The sequence below is a fragment of the Sander lucioperca genome, chromosome 21 (assembly GCF_008315115.2).
Source record: "Sander lucioperca isolate FBNREF2018 chromosome 21, SLUC_FBN_1.2, whole genome shotgun sequence".
In the NCBI taxonomy this organism is placed as follows: domain Eukaryota; kingdom Metazoa; phylum Chordata; class Actinopteri; order Perciformes; family Percidae; genus Sander; species Sander lucioperca.
In genome coordinates, this window is record NC_050193.1 from 26582251 (window position 1) to 26594784 (window position 12534).

Below are 12534 nucleotides of genomic sequence, written 5' to 3' on the forward strand. Positions count from 1 at the left end.
GTCTTCATTAGTAAGTGAGACAAGAAAACAGCAACAAGATGAATGTACAACACTCAAATCAATATCACACAGTGATGCACCAATTCAGTAAAAGACTACAAAAAAACAGGTCAAATTATATGTACAGTTTAAATCTTTGTCTGTGAAGAAGTGTTTATTCAGATGTGAGACTTCAAATCTGATCTGACTAACCTCAGAAAATAGAGTTAGTTTTAGAAATCAGATGCTGCTCTATAATGATGATCACTAATGAAGGTGAAACAATCTCATCTTTACCTTGATTTCAGCTGAATTCTCCTCCAACTCCTCTACTGCAGAGTTACATGAGAAACACAGATTGAACAGGATCAAAATAAAAATAAAAACACTGGATTAGCTAACCATCCTATGTTCATTATATTTAATACAATTCAACGTTGGATTATAAAATAATTCTGGAGTCAATGTTACCAGGGTTGGAAGGGACACAATATCACCACAATATAACATTTAGGCCAGAATGAAACATTGAAGTTTTATAGTTCTTCTCAGTTGCTTTTGCACAAACATTAAATAAAAATCATGATTTCTTAAAACACTGTGTGCACTCGAAGCAATAGGTGTTTTTCACACAACAGTTAATGCATTTATTTTTGCTCTCGAACAAAAGTCAAATGTTTAAGTACAACTGTATCCTCAAATCACCCAGTGATGCTCTGCGTTAGCCTCTGGGATGTACAAATATACTGTATGTGATATACTTGGTCAGACTGAGAGGTGGACACAAATAAACAGACAAAGTGAGGACAGATACATTCTAATGACAGAGACATGTAGGTGAGGGCTGTAACATGAAAGAAGATGTCAGTGTGTATGTAAAGGCAAATATTTGATGGTGTGACCAGATGGACAGTAGTGTTTGGATAGCTGGTATTTGATTATTCTGTACTCATTCATATTCATTTCAAGAAAAGGTTCTCATTCAAAATCATTTTTAATAAAAGTAGCCTACTTGTCCTGCAGAAAAATGCCCCCTGTAACTGATATAGTATTATAAATGACAGTATTAGGTTGTTAATACTGATATATCAATATAGAAGAGGCATTTTCTTGTTGAAGCTGGTTGAGGTGGAGCTAGTTTTCATTACTTTATACACAGTTAGAATCCAGTGGTTTCCAACCTAAAGGTTAACCTCCTCTAAAGGATCAACAAATAAAGCATAAAATACATCATTTGGTCAGTTAACTATTCCAGGTTTAGCATATTTAGTTGAGATTTATTTTGCAATAATGAATTGTGTATTGAGAAAGTTAATTGTTCAGCAAAATGCATCTCCTCTTCATCAATTAGAGATAGTGGGCCCTATTTTAACAATCTAAGTGCACGTGCGTGAAGCGCCTGGCGCAGGTGCATTTAGGGCGTGTCCAAATCCACTTTTGCTAGTTTGACGGCGGAAAAAAGGGTCCGTGCGCCAGGCGCATGGTTCAAAAGGGTTGTACTTAGTGTCTTCATTAATTCATAGGTGTGTTTTGGGCGTAACATGCAATTAACCAATCAGAGATCATCTCCCATTCCCTTTAAAAGCCAGGCGCGTTTGGACCTTGGCGCATTGCTATTATGATGGCGGATTGGCACCGTAATATTTTTATTTGTAATCTTTTGCATTTTTGTGTGCTGCTGCGCTTCCCTGTGTGTGTCAAGCATAGTGTGCCGCGCTGTGCATAAGCCTAGGAGCATTTTAGTAATTCCCTATTAAAATAACAATGAAATGCTGCGCGTTTCTAATAGTAATGTTCACTGTAAGCAATTTGTTTATGTAACTAGCTCTATTCATGAGCTGTTCATGTTATTGTACTATTAAAGTATTTATTAAAATGTTACCTTCATCAGTTGTTGCAGATAGTTCAGGCTTGTTTTCAGATTCTCCTCCTACTGTTGTGTTGTCTTCATTCTTTGATTGTTCACCATCACCAGATTCATCTCCTGGATCACACTAAGTGAACAAATCATTTCATTTAACATTAGTTAACCAGGTTAGAACTAGTGAGATTATAACAATTCAGAGAACAACAAACAAAAAATAAAAGCTAGTGTTTTTTTACAGTACTATGGAACTTCAATTTTCTCAGGAACAAGCAACGGTAAGACATACTGACATTGTGATAGCTTTGAAATCATGTTCTGCTTAAAAAAGCTGTCTGAGCAGTGAAATACTGCCATTTGAACATCCATTGGATGCACATGAGTCTGTTTGGATTGATCAATGTCTACATTTGTTCTTAAAAGATCATCTAAATCTAAGTCATCATTGTCTGTCTCAACAGTGTCAGACTCTGGATCAGGTTGTAAATGACTCCCCTCAGGACTGTCTTGTCTTACAGGAATATATCTGGCTCTGTAGTCTAACATCAACAACCTCTGAAGAAAAGTATGAGCTAGATCTGGGATGTCAAACTCAATTTCACTAAGTGCCACACTGGAAATGACGATCACAATAAGGGCCAGACATGTTGAGTTCATAGACATGCTTATATTTAGCAAAAAAAAGTCAATTAACTTTGTATTATTGCATGTCTCATTCAGCTTTCTCACATACAGTTTGGTCGACATAAAACCCTAAAAAAGTCAGCAAAAAAGTTTCTTAGCCATCGTAGAATTTAGCAAGTCATGAAAAACAAACATTATATTTTTAAAAGCAGCTGCCACCCAGCCGACTCACAACAACCTGTTTCACAGCCTGAATGTTAAAAAACTCTCTGCTTCTGCGGGGAATTCTGAGTCTTAAAGTCGGCAAATCTGTCAAATTCTGCACGGCAGTGTCGCATAATTACAGTATGAAAAACAGTTTCCTGATTTTTTTGGGTGTGGTGCACAACTAGTTGGGCCAATATTTGCTGTGAACCTAAATTGAAATGCGGGCCGGATAAAAATTTGCAAGGGGCCGGATTTGGCCCCCGGGCCCTGAGTTTGACACATGTGATCTAGATCTTTCTCAGATGTGTCATGGTCCTGTTTCACAGGTGGACCTATTTTAAGAAAATCTGCTGGTGTCAACTTCTGTTGTTTGTCTTGAAGGTGAAGTCTGGTAAACAGTGTTTAGTTTAGTTTATTAGTTTTCTTGTTGATCTCTTCAGAAATCTCCACTGACTGCTGCAAATAAGTAAATAAACATGTACTCTATGCAAAATATGAACATAAAATACAACTGGATATACAGTGAATAGTCTTAAGATTTAGTAAATGAAGTATTCTTACCTCCTTGTTTCCACTTGTATCTTTATCTGAGCTACCTGCAGCAAAATGATGAACTGCATTAGAAAAGGGTCAGAGCAATTTCTAATAGTAATGTTCACTGTAAGCTATTTGTTTCTGTAACTAGCTCTATTCATGAGTTGTTCATGTTATTGTACTATTAAAGTATTTATTAAAATGTTACCTTCATCAGTTGTTTCAGATAGTTCAGGCTTGTTTTCAGATTCTCCTCCTACTGTTGTGTTGTCTTCATTCTTTGATTGTTCACCATCACCAGATTCATCTCCTGGATCACACTAAGTGAACAAATCATTTCATTTAACATTAGTTAACCAGGTTAGAACCAGTGAGATTATAACAATTCAGAGAACAACAAACAAACAAAAAATAAAAGCTAGTTTTTTTTACTGTACTATGGACCTTCAATTTTGTCCCGAGTAAAGTTATTTTTATTATTGTTATTATTATTATTACTATACTTATATCCAACCAGATAGTTCATGAAGTCAAACTCTGTTCACGTCTAAACTAAAAAGACAAATAGCTCCAATCTTCAGCTAAAATTGAACTGAAAAATACATAGCACTAAAAAAGAAACATGGCTGTATGACTACTGAGGACCAAACAATCTCACCTTCACCTCTGATTCAGCTGCACTCTCCTCCAGCTTGTCTACTGCAGGATAATGGAAGAACAAGCAGATACCAGGATCAGACATGAAATACATTTTACATTGTTTTGATCAGTTGTACTATATTATACTATATACTATTCCAGATTAATAAGATTCATCTGCAACAATACTTGTATATTGACAGAGTTCACTGATCCACGAGATTTATCTCCTTTGCACAAAAACAGATATACTGTTTTTCATTAAAATATTACCTTTCTCATTGTTTGCAGATGATACAGATGTGATTTCAGACTCTCCTCCTGTGTTGTCATCATTCTTCTCTGAGTGTTCACCTTCACCAGGTTCATTCACTGGATCACACTAAGAAAACACATCATTTCATTTAACATTAGTTCACCTGGTTAGAGCATCTGAGATTAAGAATGTCTTCATTAGTAAGTGAGACAAGAAAACAGCAACAAGATGAATGTACAACACTCAATATCAATAACATACAGTAAAGCACCAATCCAGTAAAAAACTAAATAAAAGCAAGGGAAAATTATATGTACAGTTTAAATCTTTGTCTGTGAAGAAGTGTTTATTCAGGTGTGAGACTTCAAATCTGATCTGACTAACCTCAGAAAATAGAGTTAGTTTTAGAAATCAGATGCTGCTCTATAATGATGATCACTAATGAAGGTGAAACAATCTTATCTTTACCTTGATTTCAGCTGAATTCTCCTCCGACTCCTCTACTGCAGAGTTACATGAGAAACACATATTGAACAGGATCAAAATAAAAATAAAAACATTGGATTAGCTAACCATCCTATGTTCATTATATTTAATACAATTCAACGTTGGATTATAAAATAATTCTGGAGTCAATGTTACCAGGGTTGGAAGGGACACAATCTCACCCAGTGCTTAATTTGTAAAGTGGGAGGTCCCGGAGCGCAGAGGGGGGGTGGATCCGGCGACTCAAAACGGGGGTTGGAGGTAACGGAACCAAAACAAAAATTACACCTGCCTACGTAGCTTCTCTGACTCTGACTAAAAAAGCCTAAACAACGCTGTGTGTACATCAGGTCAACGTTTATTTTTATTTCAGAACGTGCACTGCATCGGTGCGAAATGTAAAAAAAATTAAAAATACACTGCAACGATCATTTTCAAAAGCAGCAACTATCCATCGGACAATTAAAACATAAAACCCACCGTGGTCTCCACATTCTTGATCGGCAGAAACGATTTTTGCTTGTTTGGGATCCGACTGGCCAGTGGATTTGAAAAAGTTAGGCAAGCTTTGTTGTCTTTTTGACATTTTTATCCTCAACCAGCACAAGCGCTTGTGTCACTTGGAGTGCAGCGCCGCGCTGTTTAAGTGTCTCCCCTCCCTCCGTCCCTCTCCCCCCTCTGTCTCCACTCCCTCCGTCCCTCTCCCCCCTCCGTCTTACCCTGAAAATTCACCTCAAAACGCATTGAAAATGAAAACACAAGACTTTTGTGGAACTCCAATGGGGAATCAAGACTAACAAGACAGATAACAACATTGAACACTACACAAACAGTAGTTTATTTTTTTCATTTAGGCGACTAATTTTTCATATTGACACAGGAGGTGCCGGATCCAATAAAAAAGGTTCCGGATCCAACGTCGGAGGTGCCGGAACATGTTCCGGCTCAAATTAAGCCCTGATCTCACCACAATATAACATTTAGGCCAGAATGAAACATTGAAGTTTTATAGTTCTTCTCAGTTGCTTTTGCACAAACATTAAATAAAAATCGTGACTTCTTAAAACACTGTGTGCACTCAAAGCAATAGATGTTTTTCATACAACAGTTAATGCATTTATTTTTGCTCTCGAACAAAAGTCAAATGTTTAAGTACAACTGTATCCTCAAATCATCCAGTGATGCTCTGCGTTAGCCTCTGGGATGTACAAATATACTGTATGTGATATACTTGGTCAGACTGAGAGGTGGACACAAATAAACAGACAAAGTGAGAACAGATACATTCTAATGACGGAGACATGTAGGTGAGGGCTGTAACATGTAAGAAGATGTCAGTGTGTATTCTGCCCTACAAAGCAAAAAGGCAGTAACTACGCAGAGTGCAGAACTGAGAAAAATGACTTTAAAGTTATCCTGTCATCCAGCTAAGTAGTTGTAGGTAGATTATTGGACATGTGGCTGTTTTTGTTACTTTATATTAGCTTATTCTTTGTACATATCAATCCTCATATTTAATTTGATATTTTATCCCTATTTTGCAGTTACTGTATTCTTGCTTTGTATTACTTACCAAAAACGTAGCACCATACCAAGGAAAAAGGCAGTAACTACAGATTCTTCAAAAACTATTTTGCCACAACTTGGGCTCTGGGTGCGTTAGATACACTGTATTTGAAATAATTGGAACCATTTGTTTTCCTGAACATGGATATACCAAAACCAACACTAATTTGACCATTTTAGGTCAATATTTTCCACCCGGAAGCTGTTCTGGTGCTGAAACGGCTCCTTAAAGTCTCACATTGCTAAGCTGTTATCAAGTTATCCTGTCATCCAGCTAAGTAGTTGTAGGTAGATTATTGGACATGTGGCTGTTTTTGTTACTTTATATTAACTTATTCTTTGTACATATCAATCCTCATATTTAATTTGATATTTTACCCCTATTTTGCAGTTACTGTATTCTTGCTTTGTTTCACTAGGGCTTTTTGCAGTTACTGTACAAACGACTACCATTTTTCTCCAAAAAGACACACATTTGAGATAAGATGTTTTGTCACATAACAAAGGATGCCTTGAATGTCATGAAAATGATAATAACTCATTTTTGACCAAAAATGCAGTTACTGCCTTTTTGTTTTGTAGGGCAGTATTGTAAAGGCAAATATTTGATGGTGTGACCAGATGGACAGTAGTGTTTGGATAGCCGGTATTTGATTATTCTGTACTCTCTTTGTTTTCTTTTACATTACTTTCAAGTGATGAAGGAAAATACTTCATTTCAAGAAAAGGTTCTCATTCAAAATCATTTTTAATAAAAGTAGCCTACTTGTCCTGCAGAAAAATGCCCCCTGTAACTGATATAGTATTATAAATGACAGTATTAGATTGTTAATACTGATATATCAATATAGAAGAGGCATTTTCTTGTTGAAGCTGGTTGAGGTGGAGCTAGTTTTCATTACTTTATACACAGTTAGAATCCAGTGGTTTCCAACCTAAAGGTTAACCTCCTCTAAAGGATCAACAAATAAAGCATAAAATGCATCATTTGGTCAGTTAACTATTCCAGGTTTAGCATATTTAGTTGAGATTTATTTTGCAATAATGAATTGTGTATTGAGAAAGTTAATTGTTCAGCAAAATGCATCTCCTCTTCATCAATTAGAGATAGTGGGCCCTATTTTAACAATCTAAGTGCACGTGCGTGAAGCGCCTGGCGCAGGTGCATTTAGGGCGTGTCCAAATCCACTTTTGCTAGTTTGACGGCGGAAAAAAGGGTCCGTGCGCCAGGCGCATGGTTCAAAAGGGTTGTACTTAGTGTCTTCATTAATTCATAGGTGTGTTTTGGGCGTAACATGCAATTAACCAATCAGAGATCATCTCCCATTCCCTTTAAAAGCCAGGCGCGTTTGGACCTTGGCGCATTGCTATTATGATGGCGGATTGGCACCGTAATATTTTTATTTGTAATCTTTTGCATTTTTGTGTGCTGCTGCGCTTCCCTGTGTGTGTCAAGCATAGTGTGCGCGCTGTGCATAAGCCTAGGAGCATTTTAGTAATTCCCTATTAAAATAACAATGAAATGCTGCGCGTTTCTAATAGTAATGTTCACTGTAAGCAATTTGTTTCTGTAACTAGCTCTATTCTTGAGTTGTTCATGTTATTGTACTATTAAAGTATTTATTAAAATGTTACCTTCATCAGTTGTTTCAGATAGTTCAGGCTTGTTTTCAGATTCTCCTCCTACTGTTGTGTTGTCTTCATTCTTTGATTGTTCACCATCACCAGATTCATCTCCTGGATCACACTAAGTGAACAAATCATTTCATTTAACATTAGTTAACCAGGTTAGAACCAGTGAGATTATACCAATTCAGAGAACAACAAACAAACAAAAAATAAAAGCTAGTTTTTTTTACTGTACTGTGGACCTTCAATTTTGTCCCGAGTAAAGTTATTATTATTATTATTATTATTACTATACTTATATCCAACCAGATAGTTCATGAAGTCAAACTCTGTTCACGTCTAAACTAAAAAGACAAATAGCTCCAATCTTCAGCTAAAATTTAACTGAAAAATACATAGCACTAAAAAAGAAACATGGCTGTATGACTACTGAGGACCAAACAATCTCACCTTCACCTCTGATTCAGCTGCACTCTCCTCCAGCTTGTCTACTGCAGGATAATGGAAGAACAAGCAGATACCAGGATCAAACATGAAATACATTTTACATTGTTTTGATCAGTTGTACTATATTATACTATATACTATTCCAGATTAATAAGATTCATCTGCAACAATACTTGTATATTGACAGAGTTCACTGATCCACGAGATTTATCTCCTTTGCACAAAAACAGATATACCACAGATTTTCATTAAAATATTACCTTTCTCATTGTTTGCAGATGATACAGATGTGATTTCAGACTCTCCTCCTGTGTTGTCATCATTCTTCTCTGAGTGTTCACCTTCACCAGGTTCATTCACTGGATCACACTAAGAAAACACATCATTTCATTTAACCTTTAGTTCACCTGGTTAGAGCATCTGAGATTAAGAATGTCTTCATTAGTAAGTGAGACAAGAAAACAGCAACAAGATGAATGTACAACACTCAAATCAATATCACACAGTGATGCACCAATTCAGTAAAAGACTACAACAAATAAAAACACGGTCAAATTATATGTACAGTTTAAATCTCTGTCTGTGAAGAAGTGTTTATTCAGGTGTGAGACTTCAAATCTGATCTGACTAACCTCAGAAAATAGAGTTAGTTTTAGAAATCAGATGCTGCTCTATAATGATGATCACTAATGAAGGTGAAACAATCTTATCTTTACCTTGATTTCAGCTGAATTCTCCTCCAACTCCTCTACTGCAGAGTTACATGAGAAACACAGATTGAACAGGATCATGATTAGTTTTTAATATCAGTGGATCAGCTAACCATCACTATATTTGCAACTTCTGTGTTAAATTCTTTTGTTCTTTTTGCCTGCAGGTGATTTTATTATTTTTTACAGTTTTTCTTAGTTGCTTTGGCACAAATGTCAAATGAAAATCGTGATTCTCAAATTTAGTTTGGGGGTGCAACTTCAAAACACATTTCCACCACAGGGTTCAACTTTATGTTTTGTTGTATCCTTAAGTTTGTTTTGTTGTATCTTTGATGTATGTTTTTGTTCTTTTGATGTATTGTGATTATGGATGCATGTATTCCAGTTTATGTAATGTTCTTATGAAATAATAGATCACAGGAAGAATAGCTTCTGTTTAAGACAGACAGAAGATAATTCAAGATTCAAGATTCAAAGCTTTATTGTCTAATATGTTGCCATGTTAGAACATTTTTTGATTGAAGGCAGAGTGTGTGTGATGTGTCAGTAGCATGAGTTTAGTATGTGTATTGCATTGGGAATGAAGGATTTGTTGTATAATGACTTTTTAGCCAGAGGCACTCTGAACCTTCTTCCTGATGGTAATAGCTCAAAGCTGTGGTGGAGGGGGTGGGAGGCATCCTGGATGTGGAAGTTGGATTTTCTTTCCACTGCATGTATATATGTATCTATGTATATAAAGATCAGATGGCTGTTTTTGTGGAATGCTTATGATCTTAACAGCTTGCCTGGCTATCCTAGCCAGCTTTCTCTGGCATTTGTTTGGTAGGAAGCTGTACCAAGATGTGATGTTGAAAGCGATGACAGACTGACTGGTATACTCTGGATAGAATGTCCTGTCTCACTTCAAATCCTTTAAGCCTTCTGAGGAGACACATGCGCTGTTGGGCCTTTTTGTAAATTGTGTGGGGATCTTAATAAACAAACAAACAAATGGAGTGATACTGAGCTTTATTTAGTTGTTAAACTATAAAATCCAGAGAGAAATATCTGACTCTTTAGCTGCTAAATGCTCCACTATGTTGACCAGCTAGTCTCTAACTGTGTCTGTCTGTTTGGTGCTGAGCAGGTACTGTACAGGGACTCTTAGAACTTGTTATCTGAAAACAGTTGCCTAAACAGTTAAACTAGACTAAAACCTCACCTCTTTGATTTTGCTGAAACACTGAGGAATCCATTGTTTCTTCTTTATGGTCCAGCAGGTGTAGTTTCTGCTCTTCTTTTTCATCACACATCACTCCACTGTAGCAGTGGTGATCATTTTCAGAGACCATGATGTCTATTTTTTCCAGCAGAGCTATTATCTCTATTTCATCCATCATACTTCTTGTACATGTGTGGAATCTTTTTTCAACAAAACTGCTGTTTGCTCTCAGGTCTGTCAGGGCACTTTCAGAGTTTTCACCTGACTTATGAGTCACAACTGTCATTACATAAGCAAGTGATCCTTTCCCAAAAGCTTTTTCTAACCACTGCAGTCCTGAACTGTAATGGCTGGTATGCCGACCATTTGGTAACAGTAAGAGAAATGCATGAATTTCCTGATTTAATGGGAATTTATCAATGTTTTGTAGACCAAGCATGTTAATGACAGAGATGTGCCGACCACACAAATCATACAGTCTGGTTGAAAACTGTTCCACATTAGTTTGTCCATCATGGTCAAGTAAGATGTTTTTTGATCCAATCTCAATGGAATTCTTGTCACCAATTAACACAAGTGTGAGTTTAGGGATCACTGAAACAAAATAAACAGAATAAGATCACTATGTTACACTGCAGTAATCACTGAAACAGCATTGCAAAAAAATATAGTTTGCAGAAATGGAATGATGAAATAAAGTTAATAAACAAAATCTCACATTTACAAGATAAGTTTTTAAAAACTTAACTGAAATCTATAAAATCAATGTTCATGTTAATCAACTGTACAATCAATTATTGTTTAAAATATTACCGTTCTCACTGGCTGCAGATGGAACAGATTTGGTTTCAGACTCTCCTCCTCCTCCAGCTGCTGTGTTGTCATCGTTGTCTTCCTCCATCTTATCTCTTCATCTTTACAGAGTCATACTGTATGATGAAGCCATTGAGACAATACAACAATAAAATATCACAGCAAATGCACATTACCGTTCAAGCTGATTGAGCAAATGATTTGCTAAGATAAATAAAAGCACAACATCTAGATGATTTTACTGCTAGTGAAATGTTACAGATATATATCTTGTACGGCATGGTATAAGGGGGCATTCATGCAGGATTTTCTGAGTATTTTGTCTTCAATATAATTCCATGATGAGCGAACATGACAAACATTTCAATAAATGGCTGATGGAGGGAAATTACAGGAATATTTTTACTAACGTTGAAACACCCCATTTAGAGAATCAGAGCTCAAATAGTATAACTTTTATCCTTGTGAGTACAAGGGCCTAGGTTTTAACATTGACACACAAAATGCAGGGACCAGGTGACAATTCAAAGGTGTGTGTGTGTGTGTGTGTGTGTGTGTGTGTGTGTGTGTGTGTGTGTGTGTGTGTGTGTGTGTGCGTTCCACACAAGTCAGAGCAACACCATCCCCCTCCACTCCTCTTCTTCACATGCTCAACGAAATATTTTTGAAAATGGCTTATAGTGGTGATGGGTAAGGTTATAATTAGGGTCTAGGGAAGGCATTATTTAAATTTTTAATTATTTTATTTAATTCTCGGTCTGGCCCTCACAAAACCTTCCCACCTGCTCTGAACCAATCTGATTTGATAGGTATAAAGAGCTGAGGAACTCTGCATGCACATTATTTGTAAATCAGTAATAACAAAACTAAAATTGAACGTAATAGAGCTTTATTTCCCAGAAACCTTGTTACTTAAAGGAAAACAATGATGAGGCTTTAAAGCTATAGTGTGTAGTTTCTGTCTCCCCCATGAGGAATTCTAAGTAATGACAACAAAACTGTCGGCGCGTCCACATGATACAAGCCTTCCATGACCGTGCACGAGCTTCGGCACGGGAAAGTCACCGGATGCCACAATCTTCTGAACATAACCATACTGAGAAATACAGAGAGAGTTGTGTGGAGCTGATAGTCTTAATTAGCTTTGTACCAACTCAATTGGTAATTGCTTTAAAGTTCATGACGTTCATTAATATCAAAAAGTTACACACTAAAGCTTTAAGGTCATACTACTCAAACACTGCCAAGCACAGACTGATTTCAACATTGAACATGTGTTACTTGCAGAGCTACAGCAGCTACAAGTGTTCATTATTTAAAGAAAACATTGAGTATCTTCCAGGAGATCGGTCCGTGTAACGCTCATCAGTTCAATTTTCTAAGCACAAACGGACATTTGGAAAAACAGAAAAATGGGTTCAAATATCCAATTTTTAATTTTTTTTTCCGCCTCGACAAATTAAAAAATTGGATCTTTAACTTGTTTTTCCCAATTTTCTGTTTTTATTCAGAGGATCAAAAATTTTGAAAATTACAAAATTGCGTCTGGGCTCCAATTATTCAATACTGCAAT

General features: G+C 36.4%; 2 protein-coding genes across 4 annotated transcripts in view; both read right to left on the reverse strand.

The window, feature by feature from the left end:
* The window catches only part of LOC116065206 (interferon-induced very large GTPase 1-like), a 48406-nt gene extending 43804 nt beyond the window's left edge, over positions 1–4602 (reverse strand). For 2 of the 3 annotated variants that reach the window (XM_035996475.1, XM_035996474.1), the window contains exon 1: positions 277–299. The gene's annotated coding sequence lies outside the window, so the exon portion shown is untranslated. Of the gene's footprint in view, positions 1–276; positions 312–4120; positions 4230–4571 lie in introns of those variants that run through there. The other variant, XM_035996473.1, reaches the window with a different exon arrangement.
* A 3128-nt stretch (positions 4603–7730) lies between these two features.
* Positions 7731–12534, reverse strand: part of LOC118494072 — a 6252-nt gene continuing 1448 nt past the window's right edge. The window contains exons 2-7 of the mRNA XM_035996476.1: positions 10962–11077; positions 10149–10742; positions 8948–8982; positions 8492–8600; positions 8235–8275; positions 7731–7902 (exon numbers count right to left, since the gene is read on the reverse strand). Of these exons, the coding sequence (XP_035852369.1) occupies positions 7756–7902; positions 8235–8275; positions 8492–8600; positions 8948–8982; positions 10149–10742; positions 10962–11049 (1014 nt within the window). The 5' untranslated portion in view covers positions 11050–11077 and the 3' untranslated portion in view covers positions 7731–7755. The remainder of the gene's footprint in view (positions 7903–8234; positions 8276–8491; positions 8601–8947; positions 8983–10148; positions 10743–10961; positions 11078–12534) is intronic.